Source organism: Canis lupus (assembly GCF_048164855.1).
Source record: "Canis lupus baileyi chromosome X unlocalized genomic scaffold, mCanLup2.hap1 SUPER_X_unloc_4, whole genome shotgun sequence".
Classification (NCBI taxonomy): Eukaryota; Metazoa; Chordata; class Mammalia; order Carnivora; family Canidae; genus Canis; species Canis lupus.
The window spans coordinates 29,660-55,654 of record NW_027326466.1 but is presented as its reverse complement, the minus strand read 5'-3'; the positions used below and the strand labels follow the sequence as shown (position 1 = coordinate 55,654).

The 25,995-nt window shown below is 53.8% G+C and overlaps 2 protein-coding genes and 1 long non-coding RNA gene across 3 annotated transcripts; 1 reads left to right on the top strand and 2 right to left on the bottom strand.

The window, feature by feature from the left end:
- Positions 1–813: 813 nt before the first annotated feature.
- On the bottom strand, positions 814–1,915 carry LOC140629704 (melanoma-associated antigen 10-like). Its single transcript, XM_072819274.1, has 2 exons — positions 1,854–1,915; positions 814–1,658 (listed from the first exon to the last, which is right to left on the bottom strand). Exon 2 carries the CDS (start codon positions 1,381–1,383, stop codon positions 814–816), a length of 570 nt encoding a protein of 189 aa, XP_072675375.1. The 5' UTR covers positions 1,384–1,658; positions 1,854–1,915.
- Positions 1,916–5,881: 3,966 nt separating this feature from the next.
- LOC140629698 (melanoma-associated antigen 8-like) lies at positions 5,882–9,613 on the bottom strand. The gene is made up of 2 exons (XM_072819259.1): positions 9,466–9,613; positions 5,882–7,820 (listed from the first exon to the last, which is right to left on the bottom strand). Exon 2 carries the CDS (start codon positions 7,526–7,528, stop codon positions 6,515–6,517), a length of 1,014 nt encoding a protein of 337 aa, XP_072675360.1. The 5' UTR covers positions 7,529–7,820; positions 9,466–9,613; the 3' UTR covers positions 5,882–6,514.
- On the top strand, positions 9,517–11,717 carry LOC140629699 (uncharacterized). The gene is made up of 3 exons (XR_012027507.1): positions 9,517–9,933; positions 10,899–11,022; positions 11,281–11,717. It is a non-coding gene; the product is annotated as an uncharacterized lncRNA (long non-coding RNA).
- Positions 11,718–25,995: the final 14,278 nt, after the last annotated feature.

Here is a 25,995-nt window from a genome sequence, read left to right as displayed (position 1 = left end):
ACACCCCATCTCTGCCTCAGCCTCAGAGAGCCAACCTCACAGTGGCCTTCATGAGGACATCAGCTTCACAGAACTATGGCTATGACCCAGGAGTTCTCTGAGAATATCCACCTGGCACAGTCGCCAGGGTCACCAGCTAGGAGTGTCATTTACCGGCCCCTAGGACATGCACCGCCGGCGGCACAGCCTGGTCAGCACCCCTGGAACACAGGTAGGCAGAGGGGATCCCCGTCTGGGGACCCCGACAGCAAGATGAGTGGCCGTGAGCAGCAGCACTGGGGAGGGAGCAGTTGGCAGTGGGGAGACAGGACCAAGCCCAAAGGTCTGCAGGCTGAGGCCACGGTCAGGAGAGACAGGACAGGGCAGGCAGCAGGGGCTATGGGGGCTGCCAGCTGGACCCCAGGAGCAGGACGCCCGCAATCCTGGCCCGGCCACTGGGCAACGGGCAGATGGCCTCCCAAAGGAACCTCGTGCGGGGCCTGAGGGGTTTGATGGCCGTGTCTTGGAGACCCAAGGGTCAGGTGGCAGGAAGGACTGCCCACTGGCCCTCTCTGTGGGACACAGCGGCTCATCTACAGAATGCCCCCAAGTGCCCACCAGCTGTGGGGTGGGTGCTTCCAAGGCAGGATCACATCTCATTGCCACTACTTTGCACACTCACGTGGCTACGGTGGAAACTTGTTAGTTTCTTCGTAGGCCCTGGGCACCCAAGGAACTCGTTGCGGGCAGGGTCACTGTCCGCAACCTGCCGGCACTGCAGGTAGCCTTCCTGCACCCACACGTTGGTGAAGTGGCCCCTGGGCTCCCGATAGACTATGTGCTCTTGGCCATCGCCACCCCTGTGAACCCCGGAGTCTCCCACACCTCCTCCTCGAGGACACATCCATCCTGTAGGAGGATCAACCCCAGGACCAGCCCCAGGAGGCTGGTCTTGGGGATACCCCACTGATCGCTCAGCATCCCATCCCAGGTGAGGCCCAGGATGGGGTTGAGGACGTAGGAGTGCTCCCTGGGATCCACTTCAATCACGTCTAGGCCAAAGACCAGCCGCAAGCAGATGGACGCTTGGCTCAAGATGGCGGGGAAGTCGTCCTGGTATTCTGGGGTGAAGACCTCCAGCATCTCTGCCTTGCTGGTGGGCTGCTTGTTGCGATACTTGAGGAGCAGGAATACCACCAGGGCAGCCGTCTTCATGCGGAAACTGCCCTCCACCAAGGGCTCCTCATCTCCCGCCTCCCCTGGGCCGCTGGGGCCAGGAGGCTCGGGCTGGCCAAGGCCACCAGCTGCCCCACCATTGGGGGAGCGGTCGGCACTCTGAGAGCTCTGGGGAGCACTCAGGGCCGCGGGAGTAGCAGACCCCTCCTCTGGGGGGCCAAAGACCATGCCAGAGAAGGACAATGAAGGGCAAGACGACAAGGAGGAGGGGGAGGAGGAGGGGAAGGAGGAGGGGGAGGAGGAGGAGGATAGAGAGAGATGAGATAGGTGGTATGGGGGAGATGGGGTAGAGGGGGAAGGTGGAGCCTCCTCCTCCCCTTCCTCCTCCTCCTCAGCCCCAGACAGCTGGGCATCCCCAGGCCCTCGGCCTCCTCTAGGTCTTCTCCCTGCTTCCAAAGCTCGCTGCTATTCCTCAGGGGCATGGTGTCAGATTCGGGCTGAACCTGAAGACAGAGTTGGGAGAGCTTGTCAGGGGGCAGCCCGGCCAAGACACCCCGAGGTACCAGGTCTGACAGGGGGCCGTGCCCGGCTCCCCTGCAGAGGGGTCCCCTGTGTTGGGCTGGGAGAACCCCTGACATCAGGCTCAGAGAGAGCGTGCACTTCACCTGGCCAAGTGGCTCTGGCTCGCGCCTCCTCACCTCTGTGTCCTGAGGGACCCCCGCCTCAGACCAAGGCCTCTGCTGCCAGTTCTTGAAGTCCCTGCAGGAGGGAAGGAGGAGGGTCCTCAGGGTGCAGACTGCCAGCCCAGCCCTGGGGCCCAGTGTGGACAGGACGGCTGCCACATTCTCTGGGAGGTCTCCTGCAGTCAAGGTGGGGAGTCCCCTCCTCAGCCTCTCAAAAGACTGCCCCGGCCCTGTCCTTCTCTGGCCAAACTGTCCCTGCAAGATCACAGGTCCCCAACACTCCACAGGAGGAAGCCAGGGGCCCAGCCTTGGCCACACCTGCCAAAGTCTCCAGGATTCTTCCTGGATCATGCATAAGGGATGGGCCAGCTCTGGCTTCCATCTGGGCTGGGATGGGGGCACCTCTGGGTCTTCACCTGGACCCCACGCAAGGCCTGGGAAGACTCTCCGGCTGGCCCTGAGGCTACCCTCCTTGCACCTTCCTTGCAAGGGCCCCTGCCACGACCCCCCACCAGCCAAAGTCCAGAGAAATCAGTTGGGCCACCTGTCCCGCCTCTCCCCATGGCCCACACAAACGGCTGGGGCGGCCTGGTCCCTAGGGATCCTGCTGTGGGAGGCATCCCCTCATATGTCACGTCGACTGTCGCCAGTGCCTGGTCCAGGGCTAGGGCAGGGCACCCGCCTCCTCTGCTGACCTGAGTCCAGACCCTCAGGCCCAGGCCCTCCGCTCCCTGAAACATTATCCTGCCAGGGCCTGCTCTTCCTCCGGGCCCCCAACCTCCCATAGAGGAGACGTGCCCCTCACACCAAGACCGTACCAACCCCAGGTCAGCCCACCTTCCTGCCCCCACCCGCCCCAGGGACAAGTGAGCATTCCACTGAGGGCCAGATCTCTCCCATCCTCCGTGGGCTGCCCAGAGGGCAGGGCCCCACTCCACTGCACTGGCTTCTTGGCTCATGGGCCAGGTGGGGCCAGCCAGGACGTCCCCAAGGTCCTCACCCTGACTCCCCGCTGGCCATACACCCTCCACACACACCCTCACCAAGCAACCCCGAGGTCCTGCTACTTTGAAGCACAAGCCCTCAGGCCCTAACACTCAGAGGTGGACATCAGGACCGTAGCATGGGCTCATCTTGCACAGGGGCCTCCTTCTTCCCTGGACTGCACGTGCTGGGGCCCAGGGTCCGTCAGTCCTCCCTCTGGTCCTCACCTTCAATCCCCTCAGGCCCCGGGTCGGCTCTGGGCAGTCTGCAACCCTGCTCCTTCCTCCAATTCCCCAGGCTCTAGGAGACTTGGCTGGCAAGCCAGGGCACGCCCCAGGAGGTCCTCGGGCCCTGGGGGCTCCCAGGACCCACTCTAGGCTGCGTTCCTAGGGCTGCAGTTCCCCTGTAGTCCTGGCCTTGGCCACCAGCCACACGTGGGCCATTGCCTCCCACTCCACCTGACCCCACCGCAGCCCACACCCTGGAGGCAGTGCTCCAGCCCAACCGCCACAGGTGTGGGAGGCCCTGTCACATAAGCAAGCGACCACGCAGCTCGGGACTCGTCCAACCCCCGGCAGCCTCCCGAGGCTGAAGCAGGGGCAGGGCCGTGGTGCTCCGGGCTCCCTGGGAACCCACTCCCTCGGGGGTCTCAGTCCCTCGGGGATCCTCGCCTCCAGCCCTAGCTGACCCTGGGCCCCTCGGGCAGACTACCGGAGGCCAGGGCGCTCACACCCAGGCCCTCCCCTCCTCCCGGACCCCACCGGGGACAGGGAGTGACCATCTTTCCATCAGGACCATGACCCAGCCTGGGGGCTTCCCAGGGCTCACAGAGGGGGCTGAGCTGGGGGGCGGGGGACAGGCTCCCTGGGCCCTTCTTCCCCACCCCTGCTGGCGGGGCTCCCTGGGCGCCTAGGCCTCTGCTTGGCTCCACTCGGCCTGCCTCCCGGGACTGACTGTGGACTGGGGTGCGGGGTCCCTCCGTCCTCCATGGACATCCTCGCCAGGAACCCAGCAGGACCTGGGCCCACCGTCTGCCCCCTCAGGGAGGCCCTGCTCTGAACACCAGCCCCCTGGTCTCTCAGAGCCCCGATGCAGAAGTGGGGCCTCACCACGTGTTCCCATCCCCCCCCCCCCACGACCTTCCCGGGCCGACTCTGGGCTGGGGTGCGGGGTCCCCCGGGCCTCTTCTGCATCCTCACCGGGATTCCCAGCACCACCCGGGGCCCTCCCCTCTGCCCACGTGTCCTAGGCCCTGCTCCTGACGCCAGGGGCCCCCAGTGCCTCAGGAGGCCCGGATGTGGAAGTCTGAGCACCCATACTCCCACGTGAGAGCAGGTACCCATCCCCACGGGGGCCTCACAGCCCTGGCGACCCTCTACTGGGGTCCTCTTTGTCCCTGTCAATGGTCCATCCCTCGCCTCCCCTTAGCCCCGGGACCCTCCCCTCAGCCCTCAGCGTCTGCTCCCGCCACACCAGGACTCAGGCTCTCGGGTACCCAGATGTGCCAGGCCTGCCGCACCCGCCGCCACCATCCGGCCCCATCCCGCTCCCCCGCGGGCTTCCCGGGCTCACCGTGGGCCCTGACCTCCGCCGGGTCCCCTCTGTCCCCCTCAGGGTCCATCCCTCGCCTCCCCTTAGCCCCGGGACCCTCCCTCCCCTCCCCCCTCAGCGTCTGCTCCCACCAAACCAGGCCTCAGGCTCTCGGGTACCTGGCTGTGCCAGGCTTGCAGCACCCCCCGCCACCATCTGGCCCCATCCCACTCCTCCGCGGCTTCCCGGGGGCCCCTCTAGCGTGGGCCCTGACCTCCGCCGGGTCCCCTCTGTCCTGTGCACCTGTGTCCCTGCCCTCCCACCCCGCCCCCACAGGCAACCCCTGTGCCCCTGTCCCCCTCAGGCCCCGGCAAACCTCCCTTCCGACGGGGATCCTGAGCTCCGTGGGGTCCTGTCCCCACCCCCACAACCCAAGTGCGCATTTCCCGGGTGGCCGCGTGTGTCCGGCCTCCCCAGGGCCGCCCCCCAGTCCCAAGGAGGGGGCCCAGTGCCTCCATCTCTCCGGGAGGAGTGGAGGCATGAAGGTGGGGTGGGGGACCCCCGCAGTTCTCCCTCAGCTCCTCACCCCTGCTCCGGGAGGGCCCGGGCCCGTCCTGCCTCCGGGCACCCCTCAGCTCCACGCCGCGGCCCCGCCTTCCCCCGCGTGGATTCTCGGGATTCCCGACAGGCCCCCTCCAGCCGCCCTCCGGGCCGCTCCGGGGCTACCTGCTCGCCTGGCTGCCGCCAGCCCGGGCCTGCCCGCCTTCGCTCGGCGGGGACCCCAATCCGACCCCCCACGCGAGGCCCTCCGCTCTCTCAGACCTCCGAGGCGGACGTCGGCCCACCTCACATCCGGACCCCGTGCCAGGGGTCCCCAGCGCTCCCAGCAGGTGGGTCCGGCGGAGATGGGCTCCAGGCTGGGGGGTCGGGGGGGGGGGAGCAGGTGGGCGGGGCCCTCCTTCAGGCTGGGAGGTCAGGGACTCTGGCCGGCCTGGGCCCGCCCTCCCGCCACGCCAGGCAATCTGCGCGTGTCCCCCCCGCCCCCCCACAAGCCTCAGGTCCCCGCTTCCCGACCTGGAGGCAGAGTGGAGGTCGGCCTCCGTCCCCCGCCCGCTGCTCGCTCCTCAGCTGCACACGAGGAGTCGCGCTGCCCACAGAGCCCCCCCGGGCCCCGGGGCCTTGGACCCTGCAGAGCCTGCCCCCGGGAGCCGCCGCCCCCGTCACCCTTTCGCCCCTTGGGGCTGTCGCAGGCCTCAGGACACCCCTCCCCACCTCCCTGCCGGACGGCGGCCTCTACACAGTCCCCGAAGGCGGCGTGTCCCCGGGCCCCTCGTGTCCTCACTGCTCACACACAGGGCCTTGCAGGGAGCAGAGCTCAGCTGCTGTGTGGCCGTGAGGGAGCCGCCAGCAGGGCTCCCCTGGCCTCCGGCGGGCCCTTTCTCGCCCTTTCCGCGGCCCCCGCCCATGCCGGAGCACACCGGTCCGGGTTCCTTGGGCCCTTGCAGAATGAACGGGCCAGGAGGCACAGGAAGCCAGAACAAAAGACTTTTCCTTTTTATTGGCTGCACGACCCGACCCCGTCCTTTGACCCCTCCGTCCTTGCTGCTTCCCAACCCATTTCTGTCCCAGTGCCCTGCCTGGGATGAGGATCCGGGTGGGACCCACACAGGGACGAAGGTGGACTTTGGCCAGCTGGTTTTCAGGACAGGATGAAACTCTTAACTGTTGAACTGGGGGATGTACAGAAGTTCGGGATGGGGGGGGGGGCGGCGGCTGCGGCGGTCCGGGCGGGGGGAATGTCAGTGACACACGTAGCCTCCCAAGCTGATGAATCCCCCGAATCCGAGCAGCGATGTGCAAGAGCCTCCTCATGTTAACCAAGCTCTCGATCTCCGGGTCGCGGCAGAGAACAGGCCCCCAGAGTGGCTTTTCACCCTGCTTTCTGCCCCCAAGCCGCCCTGGCCCTGCACTCCTAGAAAGCCCAGTGGTCTGTCTTCTCCAACACAAACACACAAACAAACACACAAACACACACACACAGGGAGACCCAGAGGCGCCCACGGGGAAGAAGCAGCCGAAGGGATGCCTCCCTTCGTGCCCATCCCGCGGGAGAAGCTGCCGACCCCACCAAAGGCTGGAAAGGGCCTGGCCGCCTCTGGGGCTCAGGCCCACTCTTCCTCATCAAACGGGGCCAGGGAGGAAACCGGCCACCTGCTATTAACCCATAGCACATACTCCATGACCCGTAGCTTGCTGGTTTCCTCGTGGGCCCTGGGCCCCCACAGGAACTCGTAGCGGGCAGGGTTGCTGCCCGCCACCTGCCGGTACTCCACGTAGCCTTCCTGCACCCAGACGTGGGTGAGGAGCTCCCTGGGCTCCCCATAGATGACGTGCTGCCTGCCGGCAAACACCCCCATGACCCCCAGGGCTTCCCACACCTCCTGCTCGGGGGCACGGTCGCCCTCCAGGAGGATCACCCCCAGGAGCAGCACCAGGAGGCCGGTCGTGGGCAGGCCCTGCTCACCGCTCAGCATCCCATCGTAGCTGAGGCCCAGGACGGTGACCAGGACGTAGGAGTGTGCGATGGGGTCCACTTCCTTCACTTCTACGCCAAAGACCAGCTGCATGCACTCACAGGCTTGACCCCAGATCTCGGGCCAGGCATCCTGCATATCTGGGCTGAGGACCTCCAGCACCTCTGCCTGGCTGGTGGGCTGCTTGTTGAGATACTTGCGGAGCAGGAACCCCACCAGGTCAGCCCCACTCATGAGCATTGTGTCTCCTCCTTGGGCAGAGGGCTGCGCATATTCGGGCACCTCCCAGGGGTTCCAGATCTCCTCCTCTGGGCCACTGGGGCCAGCAAACTCCACCTGGCTCCAGCCACTGGGTGCCCTGCCACTGGGGGAGGGCCCGGCACTCTGAGGGCTCTGGGGAGGACTCCAGGCAGTCTCAGACCCCTCCTCTGGGGGCACAAAGAACAGGCCAGAGCTGGACAAGGAAGGGGAGGAGCAAGAGGAGGAGGAGGAGGGGGAGGAGGAGGAAGAGGAACACAGGTAGGGGGGAGATGAAACTTCGTCTTCATCCTCAGCCTCTGGCAGCTGGGCATTGACCAGGCCCTGGGCTTCTCCCGGGTCTTCTTCCAGCTTCCAGAGCTGACTCGTGTGCCTCAGGGGCATGGTGTGGGCGTGGAGCTAAAGCTGAAGACAGCGGTGGGATGGCTGGTCGGGGTGCAGGTGGGCCAAGAGAGGCCCCGTGCCAGGGCAGAGAGCGGGCCGCATCAGGATTGGCTACACAAGGAGTCCCCTGTGTGTTGGGCTGGGCGAGTTGAGCCCCTGGCACCAGGCTCGGAGACAACGTGGACCTCACCAGGTCCAGCGACACAGACCTGCTATGCCTCCTTCACTCTGTGACCTGAGGGCCTCCTGCCGGCGACCAAGGCCTCTGCTGCGCTGCCAGTTCTTGGAGCCCCTGCAGGAGGGAAGCAGGGGGCACCTCAGGGTGCAGACTGCCAGCCCAGCCCTGGGCCCCCAGTGCACACAGGAAGGTTGGCTCGCACTCTGGGAGGCCCCCAGCAGTCCAAGTCCCCTCCTTGGCCTGCCAGTGCCCTTGGCAGGGCCTGGGACCCAGGCCTCTGTCTGCGGTCCTGAGGCCAAAGTGTCCCCACAAGACCAGGCTGCCCCGACCCTCCCCATGAGGAAGCCAGGGGACCGGCTCTGGGCAGGCCTGCCAAAGGTCTCTGGGGGTTCATCCTGTGCCGTCAAATAAGGGATCACGGATCACGGATCACGCACCAGGGGAGGAATGGCCCAACTCAAGCTTCCCTCTGGGCCAGGATGGGGCGCCTCTCGCTCTTCACCTGGACCCCACGCAAGGCGTGGGAAGACTCTCCGGCTGGCCCTGAGGCCACCCTCCTTGCACCTTCCTTGCAAGGGCCCCTACCCCGACCCCGCAACCAGCCAAAGTCCAGAGAAATCAGTCGGCCCACCCGTCCCGCCTCTCCCCATGGCCCACACAAGCGGCCGGGGCGGCCTGGTCCCCAGGGATCCTGCTGAGGAAGGCATCCCCTCATTTCTCACCTCGACCCCCGCCAGGGCCTGGACCAGGGCAGGGCAGGGCAGGGCAGGGCAGGGCAGGGCACCTGCCTCCTCTGCTGACCTGAGTGCAGACCCTCAGACCCAGGCCCTCCCCTCCCTGAGCCCAGAGATCTGGAGAGGAGGAGGGTCTCCGCGGGATAGGCCACACCCCGGGTTCTCTTCCCAGGGCTGCCAGGGAGGGGCACCCAGATTTCGGGGCCATCCCCTCCTGGGCCTGAGGGCTGCCTTGGGGGCCACTCACCCCTTCAATGTAGGGTGGGCGGGGGTCCACCGTCTGCCCCCTCAGGGAGGCCGTGCTCCTGACGCCAAGGGCCCCCAGTCTCTCGGGAGACCCGGATGTGGAAGTCTGGCCGCCCGGCGGCCCGCCCGAAGGCAGGTCCCCAGCCTGCCCAGGGGGCCTCCCAGGCCTCCCATCCCTGGCGACCTCCTGCCAGGTCCCCTCTGTCCTGGGCTCCAGGGCCCCCGCCCCCACAGGCACTCCCTGTGCCCCTCCCCCCCTCAGGCCCTGGCAAACCTCCCTCCGGATGGGCTCCTGAGCTCCCTGGGCTCGGGTCCCCCCCCCACCCCCCACCCCCCCCGAGGCGCATTTCCCCGGGGGCCGCGTGTGTCCGGCCTCCCCAGGGCGGCCCCCCAGCCCCGAGGCGGGGGCCCAGTGCCTCTCTCTCTCTCTCTCTCTCTCTCTCTCTCTCGGGGAGGGCGGGCCGTGGGTTGAGGCATGATGGTGGGGTGGGGGACCCCGGGGGACCCCCGCAGTTCTCCCTCAGGTCCTCACCCCGCTCCGGGGAGGGCCGGGTCCCGTCCTGCCTCCGGGGACCCGAGGCCACTGCCCCAGGCCCCGGCATCCAGGCCTCAGCTCGACGCCGCGGCCCCGCCTTCCCCCGGTCATGGTCCTCTCTCGGGGTTCCCGGCAGGCCCCCTCCCCCCTCCCCCCTCCCCCCTCCCCCCTCCCCCCTCCCCCCCCCCCCCCCGCCGCCCTCCGGGGCCCCTCCCCCGCCCTCCGAGCCCCCTCCCGGGGCTACCTGCTCCCCTGGCTGCCGCCGGCCCGGGCCTGGCCTCCTTCCAGGGGACCCCAGTGCGACCCCCCGCACCGAGGCCTTCTGCTCTCTCTCAATTCTGACGCAGAGGTCGGCCCACGTCACATCACGTCCTGACCCCGTTGCCAGGGGTCCCCACAGCTAACAGCACGTTGGGTTGAGATGAGTTCCAGGCTAGGGTGGGAGGAGGGAAGCGCGCCGGCTGGCAAGGCGGGGGCCCCCTGTCCTCCCCGGGCTCCTGCCCTGGACTCGGGCGGGCTGCGGCCTCGGCTCTCTGCAGACCTCAGTCGGTGCCCCTTACACCGAGCCTCTCAGGCCCCGACGTGTCGTCCCTGAGCGCCCGAGGGGTGGTTGCTGCGGCTCGGGCCCCACCGGCTCTGCAGGTCCCGGGGTGGCCCAGGGCTGCCGGCAGGGGCACAGCAGGGTTCGGCGGCCCCCAGCGTCCTGGCACAGGTCGGCTCTCAGTCCTCACCCAGGAGGCCCTCATCAGGACACAGGCCTGCTGTGCAGCCGCAGCGCCCATAGCCCCGGGGCAGGGCAGGGGCAGGGGCCGGGAGGAAGCGCCCCTTCCCACGGGGTCCCTTGGCCAGCAGCCAGACTTTAGGGACATCGTGTTAAAGGTTTAGTTTCCTGGGGGCGGCCGAGCAGCTGCAAGGGTGTCTAGGGGTGTCCCGTATTGCGGGGCCCACTGCAGGGAGTTTTCCCCTGACATGCTGCGTCATCGGGAGAAACACACCGTCCCTCTCTACCTAGCGTGTGTCCAGTGCACGCGTATGTATAAGGTGTGCAGATTATAGGTGCTGGTATGCAAATGTACGTACATATCACCTAAATACGGACAGCGACACACGTATGTGCGTGTGTGTTCCCGTTATACATGCGTTTGTATATGTATTTATATAGGTGTAGACTATATATATACTTTATCAAAAATACCTTTTCTTACTGTGTGAATTGCTTTGATACTCCCTACTCTATTTCAGGTTGATTCTGTATATTCTACTTAAGTGATTTTTTTAAGGGGCATTCCTTGCCACTAAGATGATTTCAGGGGGTTATTTGCATAGACTCTAGAGTCCAATGCCTCAATCATCCTGTCTTTCCCCGTGTCCTCTTAGCACCCCAGGGCTAATGTCATGTGTACTCTGAGGCCTTGCCTCAGATTTATGCTGGGAAGCAGAAGCAGAAGTTGGAAATTGCTCCGCCTATCAATCCTGTCATCTGCATTGATGCAGGCTGCATTCCCTCCCCACATCCCTGATGTTCCCTGCATCCCCAACCCAGACTCAATATCCAGCTCAGCAGTCTTCAGGGTCCCCCAAGGCTTTCTCCTCATTTATTGTTCGGACGTTGTTTATTCTGTGTGTGTTTTTCAAGACTTTCATTTCTTTCTTTCTTTCTTTTTTTTTTTTTTTAAGGTTTTATTTCTTTACTCATGAGACACACAGAGAGAGACAGAGAGGCAGCAACACAGGCAGAAGGAGAAGCAGGCTCCACGCAGGGAGCCCGATGCGGGACTCGATCCAGGCTCTCCAGGACCAAGTATCTGCCCAAGACTTCCTTTTTTTTTTTAAGTGAGGTTTTAGTTGCACAGAAATGAAAACGGAAATTCCTTCCTCATCGTATTCTGATAGAAGCTTTTTCCATTAGCTAGTGCTGAATTTCTTTCAAAGGAGTCTTCTATACCCAGTCGTGATCAGATGTTTTTAGTTCCATTATTTTGTTAATGTAGATAAATACAGTTGAAAGATTTTTCTTTTTTTTTTTTTTTTTTTAAGGATTTTATTTATTTACTCATAGACACAGAGAGAGAGGCAGAGACACAGGCAGAGGGAGAGGGAGAAGCAGGCTCCATGCTGGGAGCCCGACGTGGGACCCGATCCCAGGTCTCCAGGATCACACTCCAGACTGCAGGCAGCGCCAAACCGCTGCGCCACCAGGGCTGCCCAAATACAGTTGAAAGATTTTTCTGACGTTAAGGCAGATTTCTGTTCACTGGGCACCGCCTCTCGTCCGTTTCGTTCACTACGATTTTGAATATGCATATACTTATTCAGGATATTTGCTGCTATATGAGTGCTTTTGGCTTAAGCGTTCTTTCAAGGTGGATTTCTCCTCTAGCATTTACATCCAGGAGCACTAGCGTGGGACATTTAATTGAAAACAATGCCCATATTTTTCTTTAGTTTGAAGGAGTTTTGCTAAGATGATGACTTCTCCCCAACCATTTGGCCGAATGAGACCACAGGGCGGTGGGGTGGGGGTGGGGGGGGGGAGGTGGGAGTCCAAAGTGGCCGAGGAGTTGAGAGACCTAAGTTCCTCTGGTCCCCGGAATTCAGCGAGACAGCTACTAAATCATTCTGAACCCCTGAGAACTGAACCGGAGATCTACAAAAAGAATAGCTGCAACTCTACAAAGAGAAAAGCATCCAGTTTCTGCAAGACAGGAGGTGTGGAGAAGTGAAATGGAAGCGATACATGGGAAGATGGGCGGGGGGGGGGGGGGGGCAAAAGGGAGGCGATACATGGGAAGATACGGGGGAGCCAAAAGGGGGCGAGCTCCAGCAGCCTCCACCAGAGAGTGATGGAGCAGCAGAGAGCGCAGAATCCGGACCTTTAGAAGTCCGCTCCGGTGAGGGACGGCCCTGCCTGCCCGGTGCTCAGACAGTGAAGCGGGTGCAGAATCCTAGGTGGGACAGCGTGGTCTCAGGATCCCCCGGGGTCACAGGAACACTGACAGTGCCTGAGTGCAGCAGAGCTCCCAGACATCGGAGCAGGGAAGCCGGCTGCAGCGGGCTCTTGGCCAGTGGTGGCCGTAGCCCTGGAACCCAGCAGGGTCAGTGGGTCCCAGCACCCTCAGCGCAAAGGCTCTCCGAGCAGGAGCCCAGCAGGCGGCAGAACCGGCAAGCCCCCCCTTGCTCCCCCTGGGGAGGAGCAGCGCACATGTCCACACAGCAGGAATCTGCAGGGTTTGGAAGGCGAAGCAGGGTCCGTGCCTGAGATGGAAATGCTTGGTCACAGGCTGGGTGAGCACAGTGTGCGGTCCGGTACCAGGGAGACAGGAGTGATGGGTTGCCTTTCACTGGGGGTGCGCTAAGGAGCGGGACCCTGAGCTTTCGGCCCTGGGGCTGGGGATGAGGAGGCCACCACTTTCGCTCTCAGCCTCTAAAGAGGCCTGCAAGGCCTTCACGGAACAAAATCCACAGAGAGCAACCCGGACCAGATTACTTAGCCTGGCCCCCTGGCAAGGGCGGTGCACGCCCACTCGGGGCAAAGACCCCTGAGAATCAGCGCAACAGGTCCCTCCCCCAGAAAGTCAGCAAGAGCGTGCGGCCCAGACCAACTTTACCGAACACTGAGAACCGCAAAACTCCAGCGCTAGGGGAATATAACATACACAATTCATAGCGTTTTCCCCCATGATTCTTTGGTCTTTCCATTTTATTTATTTATTTTTTTTTTTCGCTTTCCTTTTGCAACCAATTTCTTATTTTATCAAACTTTTAGGAAATATTTTTTAGTTTTCATTCTTACAGTTACATGCTATCCTTCCATTGTTTTTAATTTTATTTGTGTAAGTTTTTTTTTTTTTTCTTTACACCCTTGCGGTGCAGTTTCTTCCACCAGACCAAAATACACGTAGTGTACGGTATATGATTCTGTTTTCTTCACCTGTCTCATCAAAATCGCTTTTTTTTTTCTTTTTTCTCCTTCTTTGTTTCTTTCTTGTTAAGTTCTTTCTATGTTCTGTCTCCCTTTCTGATATTTCCCACTTATTTTTTGTATCCCCCAAATGAATGAGACAAAGACTCCTAACTCTGGGAAACGAACTAGGGGTGGTGGAAGGGGAGGTAGGCAGGGGGTGGGGGTGACTGGGTGACGGGCACTGAGGGGGGCACTTGATGGGATGAGCACTGGGTGTTATTCTATATGTTGACAAATTGAACACCAATAAAAAATAAATTTATAAAAAATAAAAAAATAAGGTCTTTCTAAATTTTCATCTTTACAGTTACATTCTATCCTGTCAATGTATTTAATATATATAATATATATGCAAGGTTTTTTTTCTTTACAATTGTGAAGCCATCTTTTTTTTTTTTTAATTTTGTTGTTTATTTATTCATGACAGACACAGAGAGAGGGAGGCAGAGACCCAGGCAGAGGGAGAAGACCGCTGAGCTGCCGGGGCTGCCCTTCTTCACAATTTTGAGATGTAGTTTCCTCTAACCGAAGGAAATACACTCAGAATATAGTGTATTGCTCTGTTTTCTTCACCTGTCTGTTGATATTTCTTCTTTTTTTCTCTTTTAATTTTCATTTTTACAATTGCATTCTATCCTTTCCTTGTATTCTATTCAATTTGTTTAGTACCTATAAAAGTTTTCCTTTTGTTACAATTTTGGGATTTAGTTTTCTAACAAACGGACCAAAATACACACAGGATCCAGTGTATTACTCTATTCTCTTCACCTGTCTGATTATATTCTCTCTTTTTAATTTTTCTTTTCAGTTCTGGGTCTCTTGTGATTTGTGTAGTGTATATTTCTCTGGGGACATTGTTGCCATTTCAGTATTTTGTTCTCTCATTCATCGATTCTTCTCTGCACAGATGGAAAAAACCTCATCTCATAAAAGAGAACCAAAGGCAGTACTGAATGCCAGGAACCTAGTGAGTATGGACATAAGTAACATGGTAGAACTAAAGTTCAGAATAATGATTATAAAGATACTATCGGGGCTTGAATAAAGCATCAAAGACACTAGACAAAGCCTTTCTGGAGAAATAAAAGAACTAAAATCTAATCAAGTTGAAATTTCAAAAAGGCTATCAATGAGAAGCATTAAAAAATGGAGGCGCAAAAAAAAAAAAAATGGAGGCTCTGACTGCTCGGATAATTGAGGCAGAAGATAGAATTAGTGACATAGGGCAGCCCGGGTGGCCTAGCGGTTTAGCGCCTGCCTTCAGCCCAGGGCGTGATCCTGGAAAACCCGGGATCGAGTCCCATGTGGGGCTCCCTGCATGGAGCCTGCTTCTCCGTCTGCCTGTGTCTCTGCCTCTCTCTCTCTGTATGTGCGTCTAATGAATAAATAAATAAAATCGTTTTTAAAAGCCCCAATCAAAAGTTATAGGGTATCAGGTTGGATAAAAAAGTAAGGACCATTGATACGCTGCCTGCAAGAGACTCATTTTAGGCCCAAAGACACCTCCAGATTTAAAGTGAGGGGGTGGAGAAAGATTTATCATGCTAACGGACATAAAATGAAAGCTGGGCTGGCAATCTTTATATCAGACAGACTAGATTTTTTTAAAGATTTTATTTATTTATTTATTAAGGAGAGACAGAGAGAGAGGCAGAGACACAGGCAGAGGGAGAAGCAGGCTCCCTGCAGGGAGCCTGATGTGGGGCTTGATCCCGGGACAATGGGATCAAGACCTGAGCCAAAGGCAGATGCTCAACCACTGAGCCACCCAGGTGCCCCCAGACAGACTAGATTTTAAAGCAAAGACTGTAGGGGCCCCTGAGTGGCTCAGTGGTTAAGCGTCTGCCTTCGGCCCAGGTCGTGATCCTGGGGTCCTGGGATTGAGTCCAGTATCAGGATCTCTGTGGGGAGCCTGCTTCTCCCTCTGCCTGTTTCTCAGCCTCTGTCTCTCTCTCTGTATGTCATAAATAAGTGAATAAAATCTTTAAAAAAAAAAAAACACACACACACACACTGGAAGAGCCAGAAGTGGCATGCCTTCTGTTAGAAAGCACTAAGAAGCCCACAGTACCACCGAGGAGTAATGTTCTCCCGAGAAAATTGAACTTGCTTCTGGCCTCCAACTGGGGTGAACATATAGTGACAGGAAATACAGCTCTCTTCAGGAGAAGAAGGCACAGGGTCTGCTCTGTGGCGAGAGCTCTGGGCATCTGCAGGAACGTGTTTGCTTTGTTTTGCATCCAGTCTGCTCAAGAAAGGCACCATTTCCCTGCCTACCACAGTGATGCCACAACACTGCCCAGCAGCCTTGCCTATTCCAAGCCAATGGTGCCTGCCTTTCCCTTTATCCTGGGAGAATGGCCCCTGGATGCTTAGATCTGCATTTGCTCCCTATCCCCTAGGTCAAGTCAGAAAGCTAGGATAAAATCCTGGATCTGACAAGCCAGTTCACTGTACCCGTGCCACTGATCTTGGCGCAAGGCTGCTCTAGGCTCGGAGGATCAGGCCCTCCAGACTAGCCTCTCTAGACCTCTGCCTCCTGCTCTCTGTTGCAGGGCCCTGAGCTACTGCATGCCGTTGTTCTTCCCCGGGCATTTGCTTTTGCCACGCTGCTAGTGGTCCTCTTGGGACATCCTCAGGTCTCGCCCTCAATGTCACCTTTTCCATGAGTCCTTCTATGAATACCCAATCCTAAATTGCAACCCCTCCTCCCACCCCATCCCCAACACTCTGCATTCAGCTCTGTGGATTCGATTTGTTTCCATAGCATTGAAAACTACTCAGCCTACTTCACCTTTCACTTCATTTCATGATTCACTTCAGTGTACACCGCTACACATGCTAGGCTATGAGCACTACAGAGGCAACGAATCTGTTCAATGCTGTATTCTTAGAGCTTTGAGCAGCGCCTGGCACATGGTACATGTTTACTACTCATGTTGAGAATGAATAAAGAACTGCCAGCTCCAAGGTCCTGGTCCTTGGAGCCTCTCGTCCCTAAACCCCCTTGGCATCTCTAACCCCCACAACTATCCAAACAGGCAAAGTTTGAATGCTCCCGTCCATGCTCTACTTATTGGCTCATGGACAAGGTAAGCCACTGAGTTTACCGGGGACTCTGGAGACCCCTAGCCCCAGTCCCTGGTTTGTGCTCCTGGTATTCTGGCAGAAGTCAGCGTAGTAGGATTCCAAACAACTATGGCTGACTGCACACTCTCTCCTGCCAGCAGGCAGCTATGGCCTTCACCCTTATGCTCTGCTCTTCCTTCTTGTTGGCTTCGATCTATAAGTTGCTACAGTCAAGGACTCACGTGTACTGGGGTTTGGGTTGGGCCACAGAAGGTTTTACAGATAGCCAGTTCACACAGCGCATGCCCATTGATTCCAGAGGGCACACCCATGTTCACATATGACCATAAAAAGACTTCCCTAGCGAAGGTAGAAAGGAGGGTAACTAAGATGGTTTGCAAGGTTACTTTCAAACCCAAAACACTCCAACCACTAGGATTTATCCCCATTTCCAGAATGCAGGTGCGCTCCTTGCCTTTGCACATACTGTTCCTGCATCTTGAGGTATCGGAGATACTTTACTTGCAATGAGAAGGGCTCTTGCTGTCGGTGCTGTCCTTCCTGATAATGCCAAAGGCCAGCCTTCTCGTGAGAAGGCATCAGACACACTCAGAGGGACATTCTACTACAACTGGACCAGTACTCCTCAGAAATGTCAAGGCCATAGATATAAGCAGAACACTGGCCTTCCAGAGATGTCCGCATCCTAATGCTCACAGCTGGAATATGTTAAGTTACACATCAAAGTGGAATTAACGCAGAAGATGGAATTGAAATTACCAATTGCCTGACCTGAAGATAGGGAGATTGTTCAAGATAATCCAGGTAGACCCAATGTAAATACAATGCTCCAAATGTGGAAGGAGACGGTCATGTGAGAGACTCAACTGCCCATTGCTGGCGTTGAAGATGGAGGAAGGGTCTCTGAGCCAAAGATGGTGGTCACCCTCTGGGTGCTGGAAAAGTCATGAAAACACATTTCTCCGTGGAGACTTCCCAAAGCATCACAGCCCTGCTGATGGCTTGATTTTAGCCCAGTGAGACTCTTCTGGGGCTTCTGACTTCCAACATTTGTGTTGTTCCATTAATGAATTTGTGCTGTACCACTAACTTTGTGGTGATCTGTTACAACAGCAATAGGAGGGCAGCCCCAGTGGCACAGCGGTTTAGTGCCATCTGGTGCCCGGGGTGTGATCCTGGAGACCTGGGATTGAATCCCAAGTCGGGCTCCTTGCATGGAGCCTGCTTCTCCCTCTGCCTGTCTCTCTCTCTCTCTCTCTCTCTCTCTCAATCAATCAAACAATCAATCAATCTTTAAAAAGAAAAACAACAACAACAGCTGTGGGAAAGTAATACAGTTTCAAAAAAAAAACAGGAAATACGAAGGAGCTATCTCATATTGGAGGACATGAAGCAGACATAATGACTGCATGTAATGTGCCATCCAGGGTTGCAAAGAAAAAGGGCACATTCCTACCCCTTTGCCCCCAGGGCTCTTGGCCCCTTGGCCACTTTATGGTCCCTCCGACTGTACCACCACTCTGGACAATTGCAGGTGCCCAATTGGGACATACACAGGAGTCTGCGGCTGAGCTGGAGAGACAAGACCACCCATGAGGACAGTGCATGCCTCCCCCCACATTCCTCTTTGCAGGATCAAGCATCCTATCCCCCACAGTGAGAGAAACTGAGGGACAAGGTTGAGGGACTGGGTCCTGACAGTTGGAGAATGGCCAGCACGAAGCTGGGGGTGTAGGAAACTGCATGAAGCTGTTTCTACAGAAGCCTCGGGAGCCAAGGGATTCGTTACCACACTGTGAGCTCACAGAGCACAGTCCACTGTCTTCTCTTACTAGGGGACATAATTCAGGCACACATGTTTTCCTAGGTGCAAGACTCCGGATTCTGCACCTTAAGGTGCAAGGCTGGGGTGGAGGTGTTCAAAAGAGGAGCTGCCCCACAGGAAGCTGCCTGTCCCCGGTGGTTCTTGTCAGAGAACTCCTGAGTCATAGCCACCGCTCTGTGCAGCTGGGACCCTCGTGAAGGCCACTGTGAGGTTGGCTTTCTGAGGCTGAGCCAGAGTGGGAGTGTGGACCTGTCAGCCATCCCAACAGCCGCCTGGGAACCTAGGGTCCCGAAACGGGCCCTTTGAGCAGAGGAAAGTGTAGTGAGTGACGGCGGTGGTCACCGGGATGCTCTGCCACACCCCGCAGGCCCTCGGGCTCACATGAGGATTTTGTAAGCAGCCGGGCAGGAGGGCCTTCGGGTCCCCAGGTGGCAAGCAGGCTGTGCAGAAGGTCGGCCGCCCCATGAGATGGGGTTGGAGGAGCACCTGCCATCCCAGGGCTGTGGTCTTGGCACAAGTCCCAGGAGCAGGCTCTGTGGGGCAGTCGTGGCTGGACGCGGGGACACCTCTGCTAATGTTGCTTGCTGTGGGGAACTGGTGGGTCCCACAGTGTTCTTACTCAGCGTTGAGAAGGACTGTTGGGCTGTAGCAGCCAGGACACCCCCGGGCCTCTTCCCCCTTTGTTGGAGTCATTCTGGGGAGCATCTCTTTAGCCACAGCCTCTTGTGTGGACACATCCACCCAGGCCCTGAACTGTCATTGCAGGGCAAAGCAAGTCAGACAGGAGCTCACTGGCCTTGAGGACTCACTCTCGGTCCTTGTCTTCCGGATCTGAGAAGCCTCTGCTTTTTCCCAGGCTGAGCAAAAGGCCTGCTCTACACTCTGGTCTCCTTTGCGAGGAGTTGAGCTGCTGCCTGGCTCTTGCCAGACCTGCCCTGTGGCAGATACCCGTGCAGGTGCCTTAAGGCCCTTCGTGGGCAAATAAGTGTTTGCAGGTCTCCATCTGGCATCACTGAGAGCCTCCTGCTAAAATCCGGGGAAGACAGCTGGGAGGCAGGGCTAGCGCAGGGGTTGCAGGGCTCGAGGAAGGAATGGATTCCAGAAATGCGTATTGAGATGGAAAAATGCAGACTAGCGTATGATGCTGGCTTGGAAGTTAGAGGAGGGGAAAGAAGTGAAGAAGATTCAGGAAGGTTGTGTTTCACACTGCCTGGTTTTGTGTGCTTGTGTTTGCTTTTCCTTTGAATCTTTCTTTCTTTTTCAGAAACTTAGCCATTACCTTTTGTTCAGTTGCTCTTTGCCCCTTTTATTTTAAAAAAAATCTAATGATCTATTAATTTTAAACTATTTTTTTTCGACTTGTAAAAAATTTGCAAAGATAGTACAGAGTTTTTATATGCCCCTCACTCAGTTTCCCATTATGACGGAAAGCGGAAGCGGTTGCTTCTGTCAATGTGGTATATTTGTTGCAATTAATGGGATAATTTTGACACTTCATTTATTACTAACTGAAGCCACACTTTACTCAGACTTCGGCAGTGTTTACCCAGAATCTGTGTTCTGTCCAGGATCCCCGTCAACATACCGCCTTACGTTATTTGTAGTGTTTCCTTGGCTGTGGCAGTTTCTTTGTTTCTGAGGAGCTTGACTCTTTTCGGGAGGAGTGATTAGATAGTTTGTACATTGTCTCTCACTCGCAATGTTTCTGATGTTTTACTCATGATTAGTCTGGAGTTCTGTGTTTTAGGAAGGAAGACCATAGCGGTGAAGTGCTACTGTCATGACATCCTATCAACACTACATACCAGTAGCTTGATTTATCACTGATGTGGTTTACCTTCACCACCTGACTGAGTTAATACCTCTTAGGTGTCTCCACTGTAAACTTACTGGTGTCAGCCCCCTTTGCATACTGTCCCCTTTGGAAGAAAGTCACCATATGTGGCCCACACCTCAACGCAGGGACTTATGCTGTACTACCTTCAAGTGAGAGTATCTGCGTAAACCAGAATTGTTCTCCATTGGAGACCTGCCTATTTCCCCATATTTATGTGTTTAATAAGTCAAATACTTTTCACAATACAGACACATGGGCATTTCTATTACAGGAAGAAATTACATGTGTGTTCACTACCCTGTGTGTATTCACATATGTATACAAATTTTAGATGTAATCATCTATATGTGCATTAAGCTACATAAGAGTTTTTACTGATGTTTTTGGCTCTAATCCACCACCACCTAGATCACTATAGCTTCCTCCTCTACGGTGAAAAACCTTGAGATTTGGACGTTGTTTATATGTCAGTGTCCTGTTGTCTCTGCTGGGTTATCATGGTTATCTCTGAAGGAGCTGCTGAAATAGAATTTGTGGATGGGCTAAGCATCAGTTCAGCTCCAGAACTCCCTGGAACCTCATCAAAGCTATGCCTGCCCTCTAGCCTCTGGACTCTGATAAGGCTACCTGGCCCCTGTCTATGGAGCTCTTGAAAGGTCAAGAGTACCCGTTATCTGAGTGTCTGAACTGATGAACAATTCAACTTTTGATGCTTTTGGGGGTTGAGATCACCTGTAACTAAGTATGGTCTTCTTTATCTGTCTGGAAAGTATTTCTTTCTACCAGAGCATGAGCTACAGGGTAAGCTGGACCCCAAGATGAGTCTTTGTTTCCTCACCTTTATTTAGCTTTATGACTCAGGGCATGTTATATGAGCTTTTGGTGCCTCAGTGCTTTTTCTCTGTTCTGTATTTGAATAGTCACTGGGAAGCTCCTCGAGGCTGGCAATTAGACTCTACCCAGAGAGAGGGCAGGAGAGCTGGATGAAAAACTGAGACCCCTCAGATTCGACAGCTGACAACCCTGCTATATGTTACTCATCCTTAAAACCGACTTATTTAATGATATACATTCTCCAGTGAGTGTTGGAAAGCCTAACTAGAAAATGAGAAATGTGCCCAAGTTCTCAGATTAAAGGTGATACATCATGGGAAATCATGAGTTGATACTTTGATTGATTATGATCAATCAAGTAATAATGATACTCTCAAGATGTTCCTTAAATAAATACCATAAAATTGCCTATTTGAAACTCTGCTATGGTGCAAAGTGTGATTGTTTTCCGTGACAATACTAGCTGAATGTTGAAGGTATTGCTGTAATCACAAAAACTCTCAAAATGTCCGGACATGAAGACAGTATACTAGGTCACCTTCTGTGATGTGGTGTAGTGTGGTATGGCTTAACACAAAGTAAAAGAACACCTGCAAAGACTAGGATTTTAATTTTGATTCCATACTTTGAAGGAAACTTCCACCAAATCACGAGGTGACAACTAAGCAAAGCTGGTTTGGTGAAAAGATAAAAATTTTGAGAAACATTTAGTAAGACAGAGAGAAAAAAGCAGACTCAACTACTAAAATAAAAAAATCGAAGTCGGGGTAGTATTACAGATCTTTTTTTTTTTAAAGAAGATTTTATTTATTTATTTATTTATTTATTTATTTATTTATTTATTTATTTATTAGAGAGGCAGAGACATACTCAGAGGGAGAAGCAGGCTCCCTGCGGGGAGCCTGATGTGGGACAGGACCCCAGGACCCCGGGATCACGCCCTGAGCCAAAGGCAGATGTTCAAGCCCTGAGCCACCCAGGCGCCCCAGTATTACAGGTCTTAAGGAAACAAAAAGGAATGTAAGAGAGTACTCTGAACAATTATACTCCAAGAAATTGTATAACCTAAATGAACTGGATATATTTTTTAAGACATAAACAACCAAAAGTAACTCAAGAGGAAAAGAAAATTCAATCAGATCTAACAGGTAAGGAGAATGAATCAGTGACCAGAAACGTCAAAGAAAGAACATCCCAAGACCAGGTGACTTCGCTCCTGTATTCTACCAATACTTGAAAGAAGAAAGAAATCCTCAGGCAGCCCCGGTGGCACAGCGGTTTGGCGCCGCCTGCAGCCTGGGGCGTGATCCTGGAGACCCTGAATCGAGTCCCGCGTCAGGCTCTCTGCATGGAGCCTGCTTCTCCCTCTGCCTGTGTCTCTGCCTCTCATTCTCTCTCTGTGTCTCTATAAATAAATGAACAAAATCTTTGAAAAAAAAAGAAGAAAGAAAGAAAAGAAAGAAAGAAAGAAAGAAAGAAAGAAAGAAAGAAAGAAAGAAATCCTCAATTTCTTCCCAAAATATGGAAGTGGAGGGAATACTTCCTATCTCGTTCTGTGAGGTCAGCAGTACTGAGGTAGTAAAGCCTGACAAAGACATCAAAAAAATAAAATAAAATAAACTGACACTCTTTCATTTAAAAAAAAAAAAAAGCTTTCAACAAACTAGAAATAAAAGACTTTAACATGATAAAAGGCATTCACGAAAATTCCACATCTAACATACTGAATGGTTAAAGATTGAAATTTTCCCATTAAGCCAAGAAATAAGAAAGAAGGCAAGGGCCGCCTAAGTGGCTCTGTCAGTTATGCAGCAGGCTCTTGATTTCTACTCAGGTCATGATCTCAGGATTGTGAGATCAGGCCCTGCATTGGGCTCCATGCTCAGGGGCGTCTGCCTGAGATTGTCTCTCTTCCTCTTCCTCTCCCTCTCAATCTCTCTCTAAAATAAATAACCAATAATATTCTTTTAAAACCCGACAATGCCTGCTTTTGCTTCTTTTATGTTATTATACTGAAAGTGCTAGCCAGAGTGATTAGGCAAAAAAATAATTTTAATAAATAATAAATAAATAGTCATAATAATAAAGACTAATAAAGTGGGAAAAAAAGTTTAAAAAAAGAAGTAAAAGCAGAAGAAAATACTTAAAATAAGTTTATCCAAGGAAATAGAAGACATATACACTACAACTTACAACATATTGCTCGAAGAATTTAAGAAGATTTCAGTATTTGGAAAGATATCTTGCGTTCATGGAGTTGAAGACTTAATTTTCTTAAGATAGCAGTTGTATTAAAGCAATTTACAGATTCAATACAATCCCTAAAAGGAATCCCAACAATCCTGTTTGAAGAAATGGAAAAGCTGATTCCAAAGTGTATATGGAGGGACGCCAGGGTGGCTCAGGGGTTGAGCATCTGCCTTTGGCTCAGGTGGTGAAACCAAGGTCCTGTGATTGAAACTCGCAGGGAGTCTGCTTCTCCCTCTGCCTACATCTCCACCTCCCTCTGTGCGTCTCTCATGAATAAATAAATAAAATCTAATAAATAAATAAAGAAATAAAGAAAGTGTATTTGGAGTACAGATGCTCCTTTGGATAATTATGTAGGTATCCTTCGGGTTGGGTAAATACCTCGTAGAAAAGAACCGAGATGTCCATCAATAGATGAATGGATAAAGAATATATATCTGGCACATTGGTGGTAGGGATGAAAAATAGTGCCGCTTTTGTGAAAGATGTTTGCCAGTGGTAAAAGTCTATCAGTTTGTCAAAAAGTTAAACTTTTTAAAATTATATTTATATTTTTTACTTTTAATTTATATGACTATCAATTCCACTCCTATGTATATGCTCAAAAAATGGAAAACAGGTATTCAAACAAATACCCGTGTAGAAATGTTCACCAAAATTCACAATAGCAAAAGGATGAAACGACCCAAATATCCATCAATTTGAGAATGAATAAGCAAAATGTATAGGCCTATAAAGAAATATTCAGCCGCAAAAAAGAATGAAGTCCCGTTACAGGCTTTAGCAGGATGCACCTTGAAAACTGCTGAGTTGAAGAAGCCAGACACAAAGATATCATATTGCAAATTCCGATTATATGAAATACACAGAACGGCTATATTCATAGAGAAAGCAGAGTAGCGGTTGACAGGGTCTGAGGGAGGAGGGAATGGGCAGTGACCACTTATCGGATGCGACGTTTGCTTTTGGGCTGATGCAAGTGCTTTGGAACCAGACAGAGGCGATACTCGTACAACACCGCAAATGTACGAAATGGCACTGAATTGGACACTATAGAATGACTTCATGTTATGTGTATTTACAATAAATAAATAAATAAATAAATAAATAAATAAATAAATAAATAAAAACTATTGATAAATGCTGTGAAACAAGAAAACATGAATCTGCTGGAAACAAGGAGTACCTTCCCCTTCTCTCAATGGCCCTTTGCCCTCAACCTAGGGTCAAGCTCCGCGGCCTAACATGCTGGGTTAAAGGTCTAGCCCGAGCCTGTTCGTCTGGCCTCGTCTTCTGCCTTCCACCACACTGTAGCCTTTCTCTTTCCATACATGGAACTGTTTTCTCTGATATTGAGCAACGGGGTCCTCATTATCTCAACTACGCTCGCTATTCATTCCCACCTAGTAAACATATGAGTGATTAGAGAATTGCTAATTTCTACTCCTGTGATCCAGATATACTAATTAGGATACAGAACTCGTGTCTCCTTCAATGTGGTCTGGCTGTTCTTACAAGAAATATACACAGGATCAGATGAGTCCATAGAACAGGCACAGTGGCACTGACCCTGGACCTTCTGTTAACTGGGTGACAGATGAATTTAAGGAGCAAGGGGATCTGAGGATACTGGTGAGAGGGTTTAATTCAGCTGCTGGCCATGCGCACAGGGAAGATGGACCGCTGGGCGCAGGTTAGAGGTAGAAACTTACATAGAGGCCAGTGAAGATTTTTCAAGTGTGGCTGAGTCTTGACTAGCCGGACATTCCAAGACACTCTCTCTGCTACAGGGCACAAGGCAGAGAATGGCTGGTGGTGACAAGACCGATCAGTAAAAAGAAAATCTATCACCTGTCCAGGTGTGAGCTGCTGAGAGCATGACTAAGACAGGGACTGGGGGTGGAGAGGACAGAGACACAGAATGTACTCACGAGCCCTCCACTGCTTTCCTCGGAGGGGACACTTTTCCAACTGCCACCCGCTGCCCGCAAGCTTCACCTCCTCTTCACTCCTGGAGCCATGTAATCCGAGACTACATTTTTGCTTGAACTCCATCTTCCTAGCCAGCGAGGCTTCTTTTGTTTAGCAAACCTAACTGCGGTTTTGGCTTCATTCACCCAGATGGCACCCCCAGATCTCAGCAAGAAGGACTGCACAGTTGAGAGTAAAATCTTAAAACATCCCTAAAGAGTTACTGTGTCCCTGCTAACTCCACTGCAGCGTCTCATATGATACTCTGGAAAGTAGTCTGCAGGTTATGGTCTTTCGCAGGTTGTTTAAATGTTTTAAGTTGGATTCTTTAAATTGGCAGACTTTTTCTTCTTTTGAAAGCCCTTGCCATCCCTGAATGAACAGCAAAGCCCAAGTTCACAGAATCCAAGGAAAGGACCACCCTAATCCTCACTCCCTTCACCAGTTGGACTCTGGGTCCTTCCCACTCTCCCTCCACAAAACCCTTTGCCAACCATTGATGACTCTGGGAGGTCCCACCCAGAGCCAGCTCTCTAAGGTGAGATCTTGAGGACACTGCCTCACGTCTCTGAGAACTTGAGAAACTATCTAAAATGGGAAATTTCATGTTTCCCACACACTGTTTGCAGTAACTGTTGTGATAAGTAAAACACCAATGCCCACAGGAGGTGTTCTGAATCGAGAGGGGCTGTAATCTCAAGCACCCATTGCTTTCTTGTAGGCGTCCATTTAATTGCCTTTTAGTATGAGAAAAAGACCATAGTACCCAAATAGATTTTATACACACACACATTCACAGCATTTTACTGATTTTCATGGAAAATATGACTTTTTAAAGCAACACATAGACTAAAATGGTTCTGTCTACTGTTGGGTGTATTAAGATTAGGCACCTCTCCTAAAGTTGTTTAGAGACATGTACTTGTGTTACTAATCCTGTGTTTATGGGTGTGTAGATATGTTGTTCATATTAGAGGCCAAATAAAATTGGTCCAACAAAATT